Source organism: Lithobates pipiens, unplaced genomic scaffold (assembly GCF_037356315.1).
Source record: "Lithobates pipiens isolate NorthernLeopardFrog02 unplaced genomic scaffold, aLitPip1_a1.2 Scaffold_13, whole genome shotgun sequence".
Classification (NCBI taxonomy): domain Eukaryota; kingdom Metazoa; phylum Chordata; class Amphibia; order Anura; family Ranidae; genus Lithobates; species Lithobates pipiens.
The window spans coordinates 237,418,597-237,440,014 of record NW_027507718.1 but is presented as its reverse complement, the minus strand read 5'-3'; the positions used below and the strand labels follow the sequence as shown (position 1 = coordinate 237,440,014).

Here is a 21,418-nt window from a genome sequence, read left to right as displayed (position 1 = left end):
TTAGAAATCATCCACACCCTTTCTGCCAGCATATATTTTTTAAAGGTTTGATGCTTTATTATGTATACTTAAAGCCTTTTCATCACGTAGACTTGAAGTGCTATAAAAGAGGTTTAAGACTTGGTGACATTCACTTGTACGTTTGAAAAGGAGGTTGAAAACTCAACATCATATTCTTTATTGTGTCTATGATTCCTGTAGCTATGGAGACTGGGCGAGATGAGGTCATATTTGGTATCCAGGTAGCACTAGAACTTTGTTTTTTTTCTGTATATTACTGCCAATCATTGATAGTACATGTAAACGTATTATCGTTCATTAGGATGTATAAAAGTTCTGTAGAGTGCTCCATTCAGGTCAGATGTTCACTTAATAGAATAAAAGAAGGTAACAATGCAAACATGTATTTTATATATTTTTTTGTATAGGATTTTGTAAGGTAGAGCAGCAAAACTGCAATTTTAAGAATAGATTATTCCCTACAGTGTGTGAGTTTTTGAAAGCCTGACCTACCGTGGATATATCGGTTTTAGGTGGGCCGAGGTAACGATCTCTTATTTTTCTTGGGGACTCCAGCTCTAAAATATAATTACTAGTCCTGACCTCTTCGCTGAAGCTATGAAACTAAGTAACAATCTCAACAGTCTTACTCCTTGTAGAGTATTTTGTAATGTAAAAGAAAGAAAATTCAGTGTGAAATCTTTCAGTAAGTGGTTGTGGCTGAGAGCTCAGTTGTAGAGCACATCAAGAATTACATGGAGCATGACCCATACTTCTTGTTAAACAAAATGTTATAGTATTTAAACTTGTGCATTGTAATAATTCATAGTAAAACAAGCACATTATATTGCATGAAATTAAGGGATATGAATAAGCCCTGAGATAAGAGAATGGAGTGGATGGGTGGCTGTGTCTGGATGAAATACTAAAGCCTGGAGCAAACAGGCTGTGTTCCTTGCTCTCCACATCTCTACAGTAGTTAGCCTAGAGCGGCGGTCTCCAAAATGTGGCCCGGGGGCCAGATGCGGCCCGTTGATTGCTTTTATCTAGCCCTTGGCTCTATTTCATCCACTAATACCAACAATGGGGCCTAATTCCTCCCACTGACACCAATGAAGGGGGCACATTTCCTGCCACTGACACCAACAATGGGGCCCAATTCCTCCCAATGACACAAACAATGGGGCCTGATAACATCAGTGATGGGGTACAATTCCTCTCAATTACATCAACGACAGGTCCCAATAACATCAGTGATAGGCCACAATTCTTCCCAATTAGACCAATAATGGGGCACAATTACTCTCACCGAAACAATGGGGCATTATTTTTTCCCACTGATGTTGGAACATTTTCTCTACTCACTGGTCACAGTCCAGCCCTCCAAATATCTGAAGGACAGTAAAATGGCCCTTTGTTAAGAAAGTTTGGAGTCCCCTGGCCTAGAGTGTACCTTTAAGAATAACAATTTGGATATCTAACTTGTAATTCTAATTCTATAATATTGTTTATTATTTATTTATTGTGTGTTGAAAACTGTAGAAGTATTCATGGTTTTGGCTTTGTGTCCAAATCAATACTATGTTGTAAATAAAATGAATGTCTGGTTAACTTAATACTGCTCAAATCTGTGTAGTGGTCCTGAGATAAAAATACATTTTCATCTCTGTCAGTGTGGGTGATTATACTGGGGACAAACTGATTTGGGGGGGTTATACTAGAGGACAGATTGACCTGGGGGGGTTATACTAGGGGACAGACTGACCTGAGGGGAATATACTGGGCAACAGATTGACCTGGGGGGGGGGGAGTAACTTTACTAGAGGACAGACTCACCTGGGTGGATTATACTGGGGGACAGATTGACCTGGGGGAGGGGGGAGGATTATACTTGGGGACAGACTGAGCTGGGGGGATTAAACTGGGGGACAGATTGACCTGGAGGGAGGGGGAAGGATAATACTGTGGAACAAACTGACTTGGGGGCCATTGTGATAGGGAACTTTCTGACCTGAAGTGGGGGAGGCGTATACTGGGGGACAGACTGACCTGGGGGGATTATACTGGGGGACAGACTGACCAGGGGGGTAATACTGGGGGCACAGACTGACCTTGGGGGATTATACTGGGGGACAGACTAATCTTGTTTTATTTAACTATGCCCCTTAAGTTCTTTGCATCATTTACACAATTTGGCCACATCCACAATTTTCTGTGGCGCACACCGCATTACTCTTCTACTTGATATACCTGAAGGTGCCCCAGGTCTTTTATAATCCTAACAACACCCCTGGCATAATGAAAACCATGCCCACTCTTGGCTGTCACGCAATAAGCACATCCCATTTTTCAAGCAATGGAGCCCAACTTATGATCTTGCACACAGTCCCACTGATTTCATAAACACCCCTGAGTCTGTCTCCTCTTTCACTATATTTCACACTATCACTGTATGTCTATCACTGTAGTATTATATCCTCCAAAATAGCAGGTGACTTGCGGGTGAGTCTGGGCAGAGGAGGCACAGGGCTACAATGCAGGGCAAAGCTGCAGCAGCTTTCAAAGGAGGCAGGGGCTGTGTGGGGAAAAAAGCTGCTCTCCTGTGCTTAAGTGGTACGCTTGAAGGTGAACAGTAAATCTAATCCTTGGTATCACAGTCTAAGGTCTTGCCGCCCTCCCAGGACCATGGGTATCCAAATTTCCTGCAAAACAGTGACACCAAGAGAAGGGCGCACCAACCTAGTGCATTACCTCTAAAAACGTTTATTAAAAGAGAAAAAGTATCATACATTATACTCACAAACGCATAATGTATACATGCATGTCAAATACAAGTGGAATGAAACGCCTCCAGGACTGCTGCAAATGCACAAATAATGCAAGGAGACAGGGTGGCATCTATAATGGCTTGGCCAATGCGTTTCAAGGGAGACCCTCTTCCTCAGTGCCAACGGAGCAAACCACCCTCTACATTTTTATACATGTATGTGTGTACAATTTGTACTGTTGGGGTGCTCCATGTTGGGGTGCTCCATCCACTGTTGGGGTGCTCCACTGTTGAGGCTCTCCATTGAAATGCATCAGCCAAGCCGTTACAGATGCCACCAGTCTCCTTGCATCATCGGTGCATTCCAGCAGTTCTGAAGGCGATTAGTTCCACTTGTATTTGACATGCGTCTATACATCATGTGTTTATGAGTATAATGTATGATACTTTTTATCTTTGATTGTCAGTGCTCCCTTCTCTTGTTGTCATTATTTTTCAGGGGCTGTGTGGGCTCTGTGTGTATATGGTAATAGGCATGAAATAATGTGTTGGATAAAGAATGTGAATAATGTGTCTTATCAGGCTAAAACTCCTGTTATTACTATACCTGGTAAAACTGTGATATGATTGCTGGAAAGGAAGGACTCTGGTATAGCAGCTATAATCTGATCCCCACTTGCAGCAAAAAAGATCCAGTAAAAGCTTTCATTCAGAGTCCCCTTTCCTCTAAGTACTGTCAGTCAGTACTCATTAGTTATTTGTCTTCTTCAGCGTGGTCAGAAATCTGCATGAGGGGTGCACAATCACACACCGGATCTCAGATTCTGCAGTATTTAGACAAGTGGGACAAAATGCTATACAAACATTGTACTTTAGGGGACTAGAGCAAGTAAACATTTATGAGGTTAGACCTCTTCTTTAATGAACCTCTATGTTTATATATGGATATGTGCAAGAATCTGAATAGCAAATTAATTTGTGTTAAATCAAACCACTAGAATAAGCGGCACTTTGGCAACTGGCCATGCAACTAATGTTGAGACATGTGATCTTCCAGTGAAGAATGTTAGTGTTTAGGGAACGCTGCTGATTGGATTCCCAAATCCCTTTGACTGAGGCCACCAATAATGCCCCACTTCCCCACACATACACACAGTGCCCCTGATGGTGCGAGGCAGACCAATTTACTGCTTTTTTATGATCTACATATTAGAATAAGTCTAGCTGGGTACATAAAGAGACAGGGAAAAATGGCCTCCCCAACCTCTGCAGCTGCAACAGAGGAATGAATGGCAGGGGACCACTACCAAGGTAAGTGTCCATGCGTTAGAGGCCCACTTTGTAAACATACTCTCACATTGACCTGAATGGGCAAGATCAGGGACTCTTTTTAAGGCCCTTTGAACCTTGCCCATATTGGGCTGAGCTTATAAGTTTTGTTGGCAAACAATCTCTATAAGACAAGGTGATATTTAGCTGGTTTGCACTACACTAAGCAAAACAGCAGCATAGCAGCATGTGTACAGAACTGTTGTTTAGTGGGTTCAAGGAACACCTAATTAGTGCAAAGAAGTGCTTGATTTGGCTGTTCTAAGCATACCCTGGTTGAAATAGGGTTTGGACAGCCTCCCATTTAGCTGCCCTTACTCTGACCCACACAGGTTGACAACTGCTCAAGTGAGACAGAGGGAAGGTCTGTCACAGGATAAAGAAACAGTGCCTGTTTCGGCAGGAAATGTGTCCCTGAACAAATGGGAAATTGATTGAAGACAGGTGAATGTTGCTCACAAAAGTATTCTCTAGTCACACTTTGCTCCTTGGTGTGGCAATAACAGCTTGAAGCTTGACATGCGGGGAGCATGTGTCCAGATCTACATCTACATCGACAGGTAAACAAGCCAGGTTAATGTCTGAGAGGGACAACGGTAGATGCATCCAAAGACCTGTGTGATGAGCAGGGCTGCTGTTAGAAACCATGAGGCCCCATACTGCCAAACTGACAGCCACCCCCCAAATAAACACAGATATATAAATAAATACTATGCTTCAGTTATGAATGAACACCGATCATGCATTATGTTCATTCAGGAAAGGAAGGGGCTGGTAAATGTGACATATTTACTGGACCCTTCCCCCACTTTCCTTTCTAAATGATCCTGTTGTCTATTGTATCCTTGCAGCTGCTGGTGGGAAGGAAAAGAGGGAAGTTGGCAGCAGTGCAGGGGTGGGCACACAGGGGGGCCTTGGGCAGCAGTAAAAGTATGATGCATAGGGTGATCAGTGTGGCGATTACTGGAACCAAACCTCTGTATGGCTCTCCATAGCAGCTGAAAGTTAGCAGAAGGGAGAGGAGAAGAAGCCAGGTTTCAGCTGCTACAAAGAGAGCCATACAGAGTATCAGTCTCAGCAATTGGACCCCCCCCCCTTTCCATGCCAGTCACCCTCCCTGTCCACATCTGATTCATCCAGCTGCCTAGGTCCTGCTGCCGGCTATTCAGGAGGACTGGTGGTGAGCTAATCCAGTGTCAATCTTTATGTGAGCAGACAAGAGGTCCAGTTTAGTTTCCAAAGTAACCAGTTAAGCAGAGAGGCAGATACTGGGACAGCTATAAACAGAGCTAAGTGACAAGATAGTCAGGTGGCTGAAATACAATTGTGTTCATTGTTATGCAAAACAACTCCGGCATGGGCATCTTGGATGAATAAAAAAGGGTAAAAATCCCTAAATTGCATTTGGTTAAGTGTACTGTTGAGTCCTTAGAAAACTCTCCATTTGAAGCTACATCTCACAGAGGCTTCCATAGGAATACAACTCTCTCATATCTCTGAGCATGTAAGCCAAAAGACAATAGCATTTGCACCTAGACAAATATTTTGGAATCTCACACATCAATCACATCCCAATCGAACAGTGCATTCCAACTCACAAAAAGTCAAAGTGACCTAAACTTTTACTTAAAGATATGATAAATCAACACCTTCTTTACTAAGGATTTCTTAAAATATGAGTGTTTTAATGGCTCAGTGTAGGCTATGGAAAGCAGTATCTGGGTATCAAATGTAGCAATTAAAACATCATGCATTGATGCATAAGAAGGATCAGTGTAGATGTTCATGCTTGAGTTTATCTAATACATATCAAGAAACATCCATGCTTTGTGAGTGTTTATTCCTAATGTACTACTACTACGTCCTCTGCTGTGACTTGTGCAGGAGAACAGATAAATCAGTCATTTCATGCATCGTAAAAGGCATATGCTTTTTCTTGGAAAACAGAAAAAAATAGAAAATAAGGCTGATTCCCCCAAACCGCAGAAAAGAACATGTGTATGAAATTGGAGTCGTGTGACATACAGATAGCTACCAAATGAGCTACACTTCTCATTTTTGTTCAAATCTGAGTCACTGTTCAGTATGCACATATTGTTTTTTCAAAATGTCATGAATCAACCTTGGTGTTTTCCAGTTGAATATATATTAAAAACATTAAACCTAAGCTCTAGGTGAAGAACTAAATACACCGTTCAAATAGGTACTGTATATGCGAATATACACTATGTTGCCAAAAGTATAGGTTCAATAGTGAGTAGGCCCACTCTTTGAAGCTATAACAGCTTTGCAGCTAAGGCAGGTGCCCCAATACTTTTGGCAATATAGTGTTTGTCAACTATCTTAACTAAAAAAATATCAGTTTTGTTTGTTCACTATGATTTAGAGATCCTTGTCAGACAGCATAGCTAGCAAAGTGACATTTTTACATTACATCTTGGTCAACAGCATGTTGATTATAAAGTGAGGAGCAGCAGCAGCCTGATTAGACAGAAAGTGTTTTTATCTGCCGTGTTCTCTTATAAGTCTTATATACTATATAACCCAGAAGGTGAGACAAAAGGAAAAAAGGGAAAAAAATATGTATTATTTTTTTCCCTTTTTTCCTTTTGTCTCACCTTCTGGGTTATATATTAAGTGTTTAAGTGGCAGCTACTAGGAGAGGAGATTGAGCGCTGTGATGATACACTAGTGGGGAGGTCTTTTACGGTGTATCTAGATTCTTAAGTCTTATATACTGTTATACTGTGAGCTAGATAGCTAAGATATATACCTTGTGATAATGTCATATTCTAGATGCAGGCTACTCAATTAGTAACGAACATCACTTTTTTGAAGTTTATATGAAATGTGACATTTAGAAATCGCTATATAGTAGGTCAAGTTGATATTTTTTCATAGAAAATATTAATTATGACCATTTTATGTATTTATTATGCTGCTTTGGGAAATGTCTCTATTCATGTTGACTTACATTGACAGAGGTGAAAATTATCCTCTGAACCCTAAATGTGTTTATAGATTTTTGCAATTTACAAAGATTTTCTGTATTGTAAGATCCAATCGTTTACATCTACCTAGGACCCTTCCCTCAATGAAGGAAACTAAGAGAATAAATGTTCCTCAAGATAACATAACTGATAAATGAATTTTTTTTTTCTTCTTATCTTTATAAGAGTGTGAGTTTATCTTCTAAATAGTTATTTCTTCATACCCAAATACCAATGTGTATGCGTAGATAGGAGGTCTCACTCCTACAACTAGAACACATCAGTCATGTGTGCAGGGTGCCAGATCAACATTGGTCTACTGTCCTGTTGACCTATCAGGCAGGTAATGCCTTTGGGAGATGTTCTTGTCAGGCAAGAGCCAGCAATACAATGGATGACGGGGCTCAGCCACCACCAAGCCATTACTAATTTATTCCTATGAAGGGATAACCTTTTCTCTATTTCACCGTTCCCCTGTTACTTATTATACCTGAATCTAGTTCTGTTTCCTAAAGTTCAAGTAAATTCATTTTATTTAATTGCACCCAGCCTTCTGTGCTGTCACTCACATGCCTACTGTGTATACTTATAAAAAAATGTAGATTATTATAGAGCATAGAGTGAAAGTTTAAATTCATGTTAATGGGCTATTTAGAGCAGAGTTATTTTGGGAAGCAAAGTGGACTGAACTCAGCTGGTCTTGACTGCAATACATTTTTAACCCCATGGGAAAATGTAACTTTGCGCTGGCATTCAACACCAAATGTGAACACGTACACTGCACGGTATTCTCTCCAAACAAAGCACCTTTGGTGTACGTCCTTAGGGTAATCAATATGGCCACTGATAACAGTGATCATTAGATTCCTGGCCATATAGAGTAAACTTGGTGGAAATAATGAGCATTGGAAGTGCCTATTTTCACGTACAGGTGTTTGCTGATATCTCTACATCTTTATACCTATAAAAAAGGGAATAGAATTTTTATTGCTTGTGCAGCGCAGCTACACATTGATCCAGTAGTGGAAAGGATGTGGCAGATCTTGGCTGTTTATTGAGGTTGTGTATGGCTGTGGCTGAGCAGTGTCTCTTTACCTTAAAGTGGTAGTAAACTCAGCCACCCAAACTATAAGCAATGAAGCTAGTATGCCAAAACTTTCTACACCATTCTACATTCTGCATTAATAATTATCCCCCTTTGAGTGTTTTTTACTTGTTTTGCAGCTTATGTTCTTTTTTGTGTGTCCCGACTGAAGCCAACGCTATGTTAGCTGTTGTCTTCCACCTCCAAAGTGCATTTTTCCTCTTCTAAAATTGTGAAGGGGCCTGTACTCTCATGAGATTGCAGTGCAATGCCAGGGGGTGACGATAGAGGCATGGAATATTCCTAAATGAACTGAAGCCACACAGAGCATGCCATGAATCAGGCTTAGAAAGCACATGCGCCAGAGACGTCAATAAAGGGAACATGAGGCAAAGATTAGGGTAATTTGAAAGGCACCTACACTATATTTCCAAAAGTATTGGCACGATTGCCTTTACACTTATATGAACTTTAATGGCATCCCAGTCATAGTCCGTAAGGTTCAATATTGAGTTGGCCCACCATTTGCAACTATAACAGCTTCAACTCTTCTGGGAAGGCTGTCCACAATGTTTAGGAGTATGTCTATGGGAGTGTTTGACCATTCCTCCAGAAGCGCATTTGTAAAGTCAGGCACTGATGTTAGATGAGAAAGCCTGTCTCGCAGTCTCCACTCCAAAGGTGTTCTATGAGGTTGAGCTCAGCCAGTCAAGTTCCTCCACCCTAAACTTGCTCATCCATGTCTTTATGGACCTTGCTTTGTGCAGTGGTCCAAATCTTTTGGTGGAGGGAGGATTATGGTGTGCGGTTGTTTTTCAGGGGTTGGGCTTGGCCCCTTATTCCAGTGAAGGGAACTCTTAAGGCATCAGCATAACAAGATATTTTTAACAATTTCATGCTTCCAACTTGGTGGAAACAGTTTGGGGATGGTCCCTTCCTGTTCCATCAGGACTGTGCACCAGTGCACAACGCAAGGTCAATAAAGACATGGATGAGCAAGTCCAACATCAGTGCCTGACCTCAGTAATGCGCTTCTGGAAGAATGGTCAAACACTCATGGACACACTCCTAAAGCTTGTGGACAGCCTTTCCAGAAGATTTTAAGTTGTTATAGCTGCAAAGGGTTGGCAAACTCAATATTGAACCCTACGGAATGGGATGCCATTAAAGTTCATGTCCGTGTAAAGGCAGGCATCCCAATAATTTTGGCAATATGGTGTATATGCCTATTGATTCTACATGCTTTAATTGGGGAAAAGTCATGATAAAGAGTTTACTACTGCTTTAATATCTACTGAGGCCAGGCTAAAAGAGAGACAAAAAATTATTGGTATAACAATGGATATATCTAGTTCAGTTTACTAACCTCCACTAATACTTATTTACCCTCTTTACTGTGAATACTCATAAAATTTTTTTTAATAAAGTACGGCCGATCCCGCAAATAAAGGATTGTACTGGATTTCATTAACTCTAATTGTATCAAATTATGTAAAATGAGTTGTTGCATTACTGCAACATTTGTATGTAAATTATGCAGTTGTATTATGTTATACATGGGACTTTTACACTGCTAACCCTGAAGCTTACACTATGTTAGGAGATTAGAATTTGAATTATTTGATGTTTATATTCTGGGCTAAAGAATAGCCAGCTGCTAAATTACAGCCTGTGAATGTACATATTATGCACTTAATTTGTGATGCATCAAGGGAGAATTTGTCTGTTTTTGATTTTGATTGAGAGAACCTAATTAGATGATGAGCAAGGTGTGCTTTTCAATAACTTGACTTATATCTGCTGATTAGGCAGCAAGGAGAGTTTTTGTAAAGTGTCTGAACATAGTTATTTGGCGCAGAATTCCACTAAGCACAATTTACATTTAAACAGGCCACATTACAAAACCCCAGTGTAATTACAGAAAAAAAATAACACGCCCAATATTTTAAACTGCATAAAGAGGAGCTGTTAAATGTGAGAATTTGACATTGCACGTAAATGTAAAAAAAAAAAAAAAAATCACTACATGCTACTTAAAAAGAAGGGAAAACAATATACCTTTTTTTTATCAGTTATCCGTGTTGCTGGTTTGTAGAAAGACTGAGTACATTCTGTCAAAAACAAAAAGTGAAAAATGATGTATATATAACATTTTTATTCCTTCTAGGACTGGGAGTGGTCTTTACATTAAAATAGATTTATTTAAATGTAGACTGAAAATAATTATGAAAGAAGAACCCTGAGCAGCAACAGTTATGAATCTGACATCTAAAATGCCTGTTCCTGAATGCATTCAACCACTGTTCCCGGGTCATCCCTCAAATCCTCCCCATGGTCACATGGTTCTACTTTTTTTATGCTTTTATGCTAGATAAATCTTTTAGTGAAGTTGTTGTTCAAAGCTTTTTGGCTCACTATAACATATATGGTGATATACTTCCCTTGAGTGATATTCAGTGGCCAATTCTGCACAGCCTTGGCATGGTTGGCCCATACCCATGTTGGCTCCAGCTGGTCAGTGAAGTATGTCCCCAGCAATAGAAATTAATGATGCCACAGTATGCATGCTCAGTAGATACTGCACAGGTCTTGTCTAAGCCCTTGTACACGCGGTCGGACATTCCGACAACAAAATCCGTCGGATTTTGTCCGACGGATTTTGTCTGAAACTGGTGTTGCATACACACGGTCGGACAAAGTTGTCGGAAAATCCGATCGTTTGTAATGTGATGACGTTATTTCGTTACGACGGGACTACGTTCAGTCTAGTAGCCAATAGCTTTGGTCTAGGAATTTGATCTGAGCATGCGTGGCACTTTGTCAGATCGGAATTCTCTACAAACGATCGGACAGAGTCCGATCGGATCATGTCGTCAGAGATTTTTTATATCCAGCTCTCAAACTTTGTTGGTCGGACATTCTGACGGAAAAAGTCAGATGAAGCCCACACACGGTCGGATTATCCGACAACGCGGTCCGATCGGACATTTTCCATCGGAATGTCCCACCTTGTGTACAAGGGCGAAGACTTTTCTGTGCAAAGATCTTTGGAACAGAGCTGAACACAGTGCTTAGGAAGAAGACAAGAAGCTTTAAAGGACAACTTTACTAAATGTAATACCACATCAGGCATAAGACCTAATATAGTTAATGATTTAAAGAAAAATAAATGTTCTTTCTTTTGGGGGGGGGGGGGGGTGGCTACCTAGGTTTGTCATGTATCCACTTCTACTGAAATCCCCCCTCCTCCCTTGCCTGCAGCCTCCCGGGAGTAGGGGCCCGAAGGTCAGCAAAGAGCTGGCTCATGTGAGGGCAGTGCAGGATCCCTGGACAGGTAAGTGCCTTTTTATTAAAAGTCAACAGCTACTGTATTTGTAGAACTTCACCATATTCAATAAGCACTAACTCCGAAAAGTATTTATGTACTTGTTAGACTGCTTGTCCCATTACAGTGTTAGAACTTTGTATTTTCGGAAATTATCTGGCAATTTGCAATGTGTAACCACTTCAGTACTGGGCACTTTCACCCCCTTCCTGCCCAGGCCAATTTTCAGCTTTCAGTGTTGTCGCATTTTGAATGACAATTGTGCGGTCATACAACATTGCACACAATGAAATTATTATCATTTTTTGAGACAGATAGAGCTTTATTTTGGTGGTATTTAATCACCACTGGGGGTTTTTATACTTCTTTTGCTAAACAAATTAAAACAATTAAAAATTTGAACAAACAAAAACGTTTTTCTTAATTTCTTCACCGATGTGCACTGATGAGGCTGCACTGATTGGTGCTGATAGACTACACTGATGTTTACTGATGGGCTGCATTGATGGGCACTGATGAGGCTACACTTATGGACACTGATAAGGTTGCACTGCTGGGCATTGATGAGGCGGCATTGATGTGCACTAATGAGGCGGCACGGATGGGCACTGATAAGGCGGCACTAATAAGCTGCACGGATGGGCACTGATGAAGAGGCACTGTTGAGGCTGCACAGATAAGGTGGAATTGATGGGCATTGATAGGTGGCACTGATGGGCACTGATATTCTGCGCGGATGGACACTGATATGCAGCACTGATGGGCACTGATATTCAACAGAAATAGGCAATAATATGCAACACTGATGGGCACTGATATGCAGCACTGATGGGCACTGATTTGCTGCACTGATAGACACTGATATGCTGCACTGATGGACACTAATGGGGCTGCACTGATAATCAGGGCACTGATTATCAGTTTAATTGCCCCTGTCACCACAGGAAAGCCAGTCATCAGCTTTCTTTTCCTAAGACACTGACAGCTCTGAGGAAAGGAAATGGTGGTAACTGCCATTTGTTTACATTGATTGATTGGACACAGCTGATCACACGGTAAAGAGCCTACATCATTGGCTCTGAGGGACACAGTGCACCGCCGATTGCCTGCAAAGAAGGGAGGTCGTCATATGCTGTCCTCCTAGAACAAGAGTGGTCCCGCCCGACCGTCATTTTACAATAAGGGCAGACGGGAAGCAGTTAAAGGTCCACTGTCCTATTTCAAGTCTTCCATTTATATTGTATTTTACTTTTTCTTAAATAAACATTAGCGTTACAAAAAAAAATCTGCTTTATATGCTGAACTATTTTTCAACTGTGCAGATCACCAAGTGAGTGAAAGAGATGGTTTCAGGTTGTCTGAACATGGACAAAAAAAGAGGAAAAACAAAATAATCTGCAAATTTTGTGGCTTGCTACAGTACTTCCTTACTAGGTTTGGTGCCTTGGCCACTGGCCCACAAGTGTCATTATGGTAAATACATCCTGGTCTTGTTGAGATGCCAATTTGTAACAATACAGTTGATTTCATTCATATATTGTACATGAAAATGCTAGTAATAAATATTTCCGAAATCATCAAATGAAGTTAAACCTTCTATTGATCAAAACTTTGTGGAAATTGTGTTCTCTGCAAATGTATATCAAACCACCTGCCATAATAACTGCATCTGTCTTGGACTTGGCATAGCTGCCAAACCCAGAATCCAGCCATCTGTTGTGACCAGAACAACTGTACTGTGTAACTTTGTAACACTGGTGAATGGAAAGAGTGATAACTAAATTTAGACAGCCAGACTTCCCTAGAGCCAGTTATTTGTAATTGTTGGCATGACTCATTCTTTATTTGTAATCTGCAATTAAAATATCTGATCCCAAACTGTTCTGTTGATTGTCTAGCAATAGAAATAATCACTGACTATAAATTACAAAATTTAATATAACCATGAACTCCTAATACTACAGGTATTTGCTTAAAATAAAATAAAACACACTATAAAAAAATGTAAATCTAAAAAAGTGACTAACTTTCCCAGATGTTTGACTTTTAAAGGATTTTAAAAGTTTACCTATATCTTTACTTTGCTTAACCTATTCATAGTTAAAGTGTAACTAAACGGAAAAAAATAATATTTTTTCAGTTTTGGATAAAGTGAAGAGGGATTAGAATGCTTATCAGTTTTTATTGTTGTCTGTGCTACCATTAAGGAGATTCAGCCAATCTATTTGTCCTGTTTACCATTATCATCGAAAGTGAAAGAAAATCTTACATTTTGGGCTGTCCCCAGAAAAGTAATGGAGGAGAAACATTTGGACACTAGTTCTGGTGACCTGGAGCTCCCCAAGAAATTCCCTTCATTTTCAGGGATTTCCTCTCACTTCCTGTTTGGCTATGGGACAGAAAGTGAAAGGAAATCTCCGCATTGGGACACAGATGGTGAAAAAAAAAAATCTCACAGGGGTTATAACCCTCCCTTGCTCAATCCAAAATAAAAAAAAAAAGTTTTGCCTATAGTTCTACTTTAAAATACCAGAGGTCCAAAACAATTACTACTATGTTATTTTATCACTTTGTGTTCCTTGCACATTGTTTGAAAATAATATAACCTAGATAGATAATCAATTATAAGGGCAGGGAAAACTGCTAAGAAACTAAAATACATAAAGCATTTAAAGTACTCTTTCACTTGAGTAGAATAAAACAATACAGTATACTGTCAACGGGTAATTTTACTATAGTTTTAGAAGATATATTGCTATCCAAAATCAATTATGTAGAAGGGAGCAGCCCTAGTGAGTTCAAGGCCTTGTTGTGTACTTCACACATATATAATCCGAGCTTGATTTCAGGTTTATTCACTTAGTCACTTTCTATTCTACTTTTTTTCTACTTTTTTAACCACTTGAAGACCAGCATGTTAAATCTCCTTCCAGTCCAGACCATTTTTCAGTTTTTAGCACCCTCACACTTTGAATGACAATTACTCAACATTGTACACAAATTAATGTTATAAATAGTTAAGACAAATACAGATAGACAGATAGAGCTTTCTTTTGGTGGTATTTAATCACCACTGAAAGGTCATACTTTTATAATGTTCCAAAGGATACTGGCAAACAAACTGCAAAATCAAAAAACTCATACCCCTTACTAGATACATTGGACTGTCTACCTTCCAAAAAGGGGTCCATTTTGGCCATATTTGTACTGTCCTGGCATTTGAGGGCCTCAAGAACAGAGATAGGCAGTCAGAACATTAGCAATGATCAATTTTCAAATTAATGTTGCATACATCACTTTTTGTAGAATCTGAAACTTTCAAACAGACTAAATATTATAAACCTATTTGTTTTCTTTCACCAAAGAAAAGTAGTCTAATATATGTTGGCTTAAATTTATGAAGAAAGATTTTTCATTTGAAAAGCCGTTTTCAAACAGAAACTAAGAAAAATGTTTTGTTTAAAAAAAAAAAAAAACAGAAACAAACTCATGCCGCGTACACACAATCAAATTATCTGGCAGAAAAGACCCCCCTTGTGTGGGCTCCGGCGGACTTTTTTTACCCAAAAGTCTTAGAAAGTAGTTTTGACTCAAAAATTGTCCGCCGGACTCGCAGTCCGGAGGACAATACGGCTGTGTATGTGCTAGTTCGCCGTACTTTTGAAATGAACGGACTTTTCCTGCACGGAGAAAAGTCAGTTCATTTTGAGTGCGGCTCCAGGTAGTCGGGACTAGCGAAGGAAGTTCCTTCGGCGGCGAGATTGACACGTCGCTGGCCCCGTCATCTGGTATGGACTTAAAGGGGAAGCCCTACGCCGAAAAAACGGTGTGGGGGTCCCCCCTAGGTCCATATCAGACCCTTATCCGAGCACGCAACCCGGCCGGTCAGGAAAGGGGTGGGGACAACGAGCGCCCCCCTCCTGAGCCACACCAGGCCACGTGCCCTCAACATGGGGGGTGCCACACGCCCCCCACCCCAAAGCACCTTGTTCCCATGTTGATGAGGACAAGGGCCTCTTCCCGACAACCATGGCCATTGGTTGCTGGAGTCTGCGGTCGGGGGGCTCATCGGAATCCGGGAGCCCCCTTTAATAATACCGGCCCCCCACCCTATGTGAATGAGTATGGGGTACAATGTACCCCTACCCATTCACCTGTGAAAAAAATGTAAATAAAACACAACACACAAGGGTTAAAAATAATTTATTGCACAGCTCCAGGGGTCTTCTTCCATCTTGGGGGGTCTTCTCGCCGGGCTCCTCTGCTATCTTCTGCTCTTTTACTAGCTCTTTTACTAGCGGAGGTGCTTGGCTTTCTTCTTCGTCGCTGTCGCCGCCCGGGGGTCTTGTTCTGACTTCGGGGGTCTTGCCCCCCTCTTCAGGGGTCTTGTCCCCCTCTTCGGTTCTTCTTGCCGGGCCTCCGTGCCTTCTTCCAGCTCTTTTACAAGCGGTGGCCCGGTCTTCTATCGCCGCCGCCTTCTCTTCTTGTTCTTCTTGTTCTTCTTCCTTGAGATGTTGACTCGATGCGCTCTCTGGTTGCAATGCCAGGGACGTGGCGTGCGGCGACTTATATAGGAACATCGCCGGGTGATGTCCCCGCCCATTATGATGTCACAGTCCCAGCATCCCCTTTTTGTCAATACCAGGTGACGGGGCCAGCGACGTGTCAATCTCGCCACCGAAGGCGGCTACATTGACTTCCTTTGCTAGTCCCGGCTACCTGGAGCCGCATTCAAAATGAACGGACTTTCCTCCATGTGTGGGCAAGTCCGTTCATTTCAAAAGTACGGCGTATAGTCCGGTGGACTATACGGTGGATAGTCCGGCGGAAGTCCGCCGGAAAAGTCCCGTGTGTGGGCAGGTCTGCTCGTTCGGACTTTACGGTGGTTTGCCCGCCAGACTAAGTCCGCCGGATAGTCTGATCCGTGTGTGCGCGGCATTACAAATACATTTATAAACACTTTCAGATACTACTACTGACTACGGGATACCATGTGTGTGAGACTTTTTCGCAGCTTAGCCACCTAGAGAAGCCCAAAATCCTGATGGGTTTTACTTCCTCTTTTGCTCGCTGTTGCAGCCTGCAAATGAAAAGCATAATGGATTAATTTGCATCGCATACTAGCCCATTATGTGCCACTTACCTGCAAAAGAATCCAGCGATGTCACCTGTGTGGGCAGCGTCCATCTTCTGGTCCTCTTCCTTCCGAGTCACGGACTCTGGCTCTGTGATTCACCGGAGCCGCGTGATGTCACTCCCATGCATGCACGCGGGAGCCGCGACTAACGGCACAGGCTAGGGAAGAAACGGCACTTAGTTTTGTTTCTTCCCAGCACATGCGCTGTAAGAATTTTCGGCAGGCTACAAGTGAAATATCTCCTAAACGGTGCACGTTTAGGAGATATTTCCACTACCTATAGGCAAGCCTTATTCTAGGCTTCAGAAGTCTAACAAGTGGGTTTACAACCACTTTAATATCACTGACTCACTGAAATCATCATACCTGAGTAGCAGCCACCCACATCATTAACAGTGTCCTTAAACAGACTTTTATTGCAGAGACAGGGAGGGGGCATGCGTGACCAGGTTGATGATTAATAAGTAAGCTTGGTCTAATGTTGGTCCCTTTTCTGGAATGTACAGTCATGTTTATATGCCCTGCACAACTTCTGTGGTAGGAAAGTGAAGCAAGACTATGAAATGAAGGTTATTAGCACACTGTCTATCTGACTGCTTATTGATTTCTGTGACTTCACAGTTTTAATATGTGGAAAAGTACAATTAAATATATGTAATATATAGAGTATACTGGGTTTTATAGGTATTAATGTTTTATTCTGTTGTCTCTCCTCTAAAGCAGCATGGTTTGTCATTTTCCAACAATCAGCATAGGTGGATTAATCACTTATTTGATCAATTTGCTGCATTTATATGTATTTCTGGGAAGAGTTCCACATCCCAAGCTGTTTTGGCAGGGCCTGGGAACTATCCTTGACTTGTGAACCTGGACTATAGCTGCAAATTGTCACTCTTTGATAAAGTCACAGCTGCTCCCATGTGGGATCAGCATTACACACTCTTCTGTGCCTGCTGGAAATAAATGCATCATGCTGTGATTTCTGTCACGGAGTTAGAAAACATACAAACCATCCATATGGAAGTGGCTGCTATATTTTCATTCATCTAATAGCATGTGTTTAATCCCCAGTGGAGCTAAGGCTTTAGCATATAAAGCATATGTACTTTAATAAAATATTATAGCTGATTGCATTCTTCTTTCCTGTTAACATGGTGTTATACTTAAACGCATCAGTAACACTATAGATTATATTACATGATAAAGCGATTCAAATTCCTATCAACGTCTAGTTCTTCCTGCCCCAATGAAATCATAAAGATCATTCCTGCAGAAAAGTGTGCTCTGGATGGATGGTTGCACTACCAGTGCTGCAGCATTGGTCACATGGGGGGTTGATTTACTTTAAAACTGGTAAGTGCAAAATCTGGTGCAACTGTGCATGGTAGTCAATCAGCTTCTAACTTCAGCTTTTTCAAATAAGCTTTGACAAAAAAAAATGGAAGCTGATTGGAGTTGCACCAGATTCTTGACTCTCCAGTTTTAGTAAATCAACCCCATGAACTTCACCAATAAGAGTGGATGAACTGATACCTAGGCAGAACTGGCCAATCAGCTGCTTTGTCCAAACATCATTCCTTCCCATTGGTAGAGACCGCATGACCAATGCCACGACATTCAAGATGTAACAAATGCTAAAATGTAAACCAGTTCTCCTACTTCTGAGAAATGCTGTACTATGTATTTGAATCATAGTCTTTGTGCTATGAGTGACAGGGGAACTAAGGTTTATTACAGAAAATTAGGGTAATGACTCTTCAGTTAAACAGTATGTTACTGGGTTTTAGGAAAGAATGATAATTACTTGATGCCCGATTGCCCAAACTTTTTGTAGCATGAACTTTAGCTGGAACCTCATACAGAAATATGTATTGTACTTATTGGGACCCCATGTGACCCCCTTACTTTCTGTCCAGGTGACACGGGTCAGAAGAAATAGATATGATGGAGTGAGGCAGTAACAAAATACCTTGTTTAGTCATGCAATAATGGACACAGGATAAAGTATTGTGATACACCGGGTTATGTTACTGCCTTTAGAAGAATGGATACTAGCAAACAGGACAGCCAAGTATATCCCCTTACATGCTCATCCTCCCTCAGTTCTTTGCTAGTGTCCTCGGGAACCAGACATCTTCACTCCTCTGAGAGAAGTAAACTACTTCTTACCTTTTTTCTACCAGTGGAACTCATTTTGCAGCTTTCCGGATTGGCTTATCCTTGGCATAGCCTTACATGTGTCCAGAAGAAGTGGGGCCAGCCTGTAATGTGCCCTCTGAACATTGGACTCTGTGTTTGGTGCCCTCCTAGACATTCTTTGTGTAATGTCTGAGTTAGCTACAGGTCAGGGCTGTGATACACCCATCTGATAGAACCCTGTCTCTGAAAACTCATGCAGGTGTATACTCTCCAGAGGGGCGAAGTTTATTTGGCATGTGGAGATGGCCTGTTTAGTGCACTGTCATGCTTCCAGACCATCACTGTGTCCCTAATCTTTTTTGAGCTGCCACCCTTCTGAGAATAATAGCTATCACTATTTGAGGGTTTTGCTAACAGTTCGGTAGTAGTAGTTTACCACCTAAAGGACCTGACACTAGCAGCCATTGTCCTCTTCTAGAGTTGCAAAACTTCGCAGAGTCCTCTTTAACCCCTTCAAGAGTGGCTCCCTGCTCTTTGTTATCCACATAAGAATTGGTATGTCTGCATTTATGGAGAAACCTTTAGCCACACATTTCCCTCTGGCTGCAGCTACTTCTGCTCAAGGATGAAGAAGAATATACCTTATCTGTGTATGATGACTTGGTACATAAGAAGTCACAGTTTTCTAACATAACTCCAAAACTTAAGGATACCATTTTGGTTCTTATTGACACAGTACAAATGTTGCTAAACCTGGAGCAACCCGTGTCAATCATACCTAAGGTTTCCAGCAGGGTTCTCTTAAAAGTCCCCATCCTGTTAAAACATTCCTGTACACTCACTATTGCAACCTGTTTTGTATAGTGATTGGCCTAATCCTGAAAAGATCTTTACTTCCCTGGAGCATCTTCCTCAACAATATCCTATGGGGGGGGGGGGTCTTGAGGGGAGTTCCTTTAAATAGAAGTTCAGCCTAAAACTATCTGACTCAAAATCTACTGGCAGCCTCATTCTAAGACTCATCTATCTAACCCTGTGAAGCAAAAATTGCTATACATACCTTTTCTGCAGCTGATCCGGTCCAATCCCAAGCTGAACTGTCAGCAGTGGCTTCTTTGTGTAGGAGTGTGCAGCCGACAATGCAAGCCCCATAGTAAGTCTATGGGTGACGTCACTTCCCAGGCATTTCCCAGCCATTTTCAGCTCTGTCTTCAACACAGCTGCAGAAAAGGTATGTATATCAATTTCTGCTTTACAGGGTTAGATAGATTAGTCTTAGAATGTGGCTGCCAGTAGGTTTAGAGTTAGTTCATTTTAGGCTGAACTTCTACTTTAAAAAGCAGGCTGTCCCTATAGTGGATCTGGCCATTTCAAATCTGAACAAAACTTTGCCTGTCTCTGTCAATGACATCTTGGTGTTTAAAGACCCCGTAGATAAAATTATAGAAGTCCCCATCCTAACCTACACAAAGCATCCAAATATTCAGATAAGAATACACATGGTTATTGTATTTAGGCAATATTTGTTTTGCCAGCATATATCGTATATACTGTATATTTATTCACTTTTTTATGTGGCTTTTATAATGAACAAGGTATAATGAGGACCATCTGTGGAAAACACATCTTTTGGTTGGTTTTATTAACTTTCTCAGTAACAGTTTTATAATTCACATACCCACAATCCATTCTCCTACTTATATAAAAGGCTGAGTAAGATAAAGTGGCATTCCTGGCTTCCTTTTTTTACTTATTTTGTAGCTTGTTATACAGTTGTAGGCACAAGTCCACAATTAGGAAACAAGACACCTTTACATACTATAGTTTAACATTTTACACAGTTTTAAGTTTATAGTCTCAAAGATTATCAAGACACTTCAAATCTATTAGAAAGTAAGTGACCTATATGGTGTTTCAGCTCAGTTCTATAAACGTCTAGGGATCTAATCTTTCAAATCTCACAGTTTCAATTGAAAGGTACTGTATACATTTTAAGGTGCTATTGTTTTATTTTTTCTAGTCTGCATACATGCTGCTTGTACCTCATTAGAAGTGGCGTGGCATAGGGTGGTGGTTATATTTCTGGATAACCAGCAGTAGACTATTCAATGAAGGACCAGACAGGTCCCATCTTAACTAATAGGACTGTAGCAACTAGTATTGGACACACACCCACTAGTTTGTAGTGGAAGGTAAACATCTGGAGATCACTGAGACACCAGATACAATATGATTACATAGCGAGGCCCAGCAGAAGATGCTTTGGTGGCCCTGCCTGACTGTCTCCACGGACCTCTCAAATTGGTTGGAAAAATGTCTATCAATCTGTAAATACAATAATGCACAGCTTATTAAGAACCTGCGGATACATGTAGTATCTTTTTGCATTAACCTAAAAGTGATAAACCCAAAACCAAACCAATTATTTTGACAGTAAACATACATCTTAACAGAATCATTTCAATTTTCCAGGGTACCATCTTTCTGCCTGGAAACAGAGTGGTGGAGCATCCATGCAATGAAGACAGTCCAGGGAAATTCTTATTTGAAGTTGTTCCAGGTAAGATTTAATTTTAGTTATGCATACATGTTGTTTGACTGAACTTTTGAGTTTATACATGCATATTTTCCCTAATACCTGCTTGCT

General features: G+C 41.0%; 1 protein-coding gene across 2 annotated transcripts in view; it reads left to right on the top strand.

The window, feature by feature from the left end:
- The window catches only part of ARHGAP24 (Rho GTPase activating protein 24), a 725,763-nt gene that overhangs the window by 298,690 nt on the left and 405,655 nt on the right, over positions 1-21,418 (top strand). For both annotated transcript variants that reach the window (XM_077476404.1, XM_077476403.1), the window contains exon 3: positions 21,244-21,331. In XM_077476404.1, the coding sequence (XP_077332530.1) occupies positions 21,244-21,331 (88 nt within the window). The remainder of the gene's footprint in view (positions 1-21,243; positions 21,332-21,418) is intronic.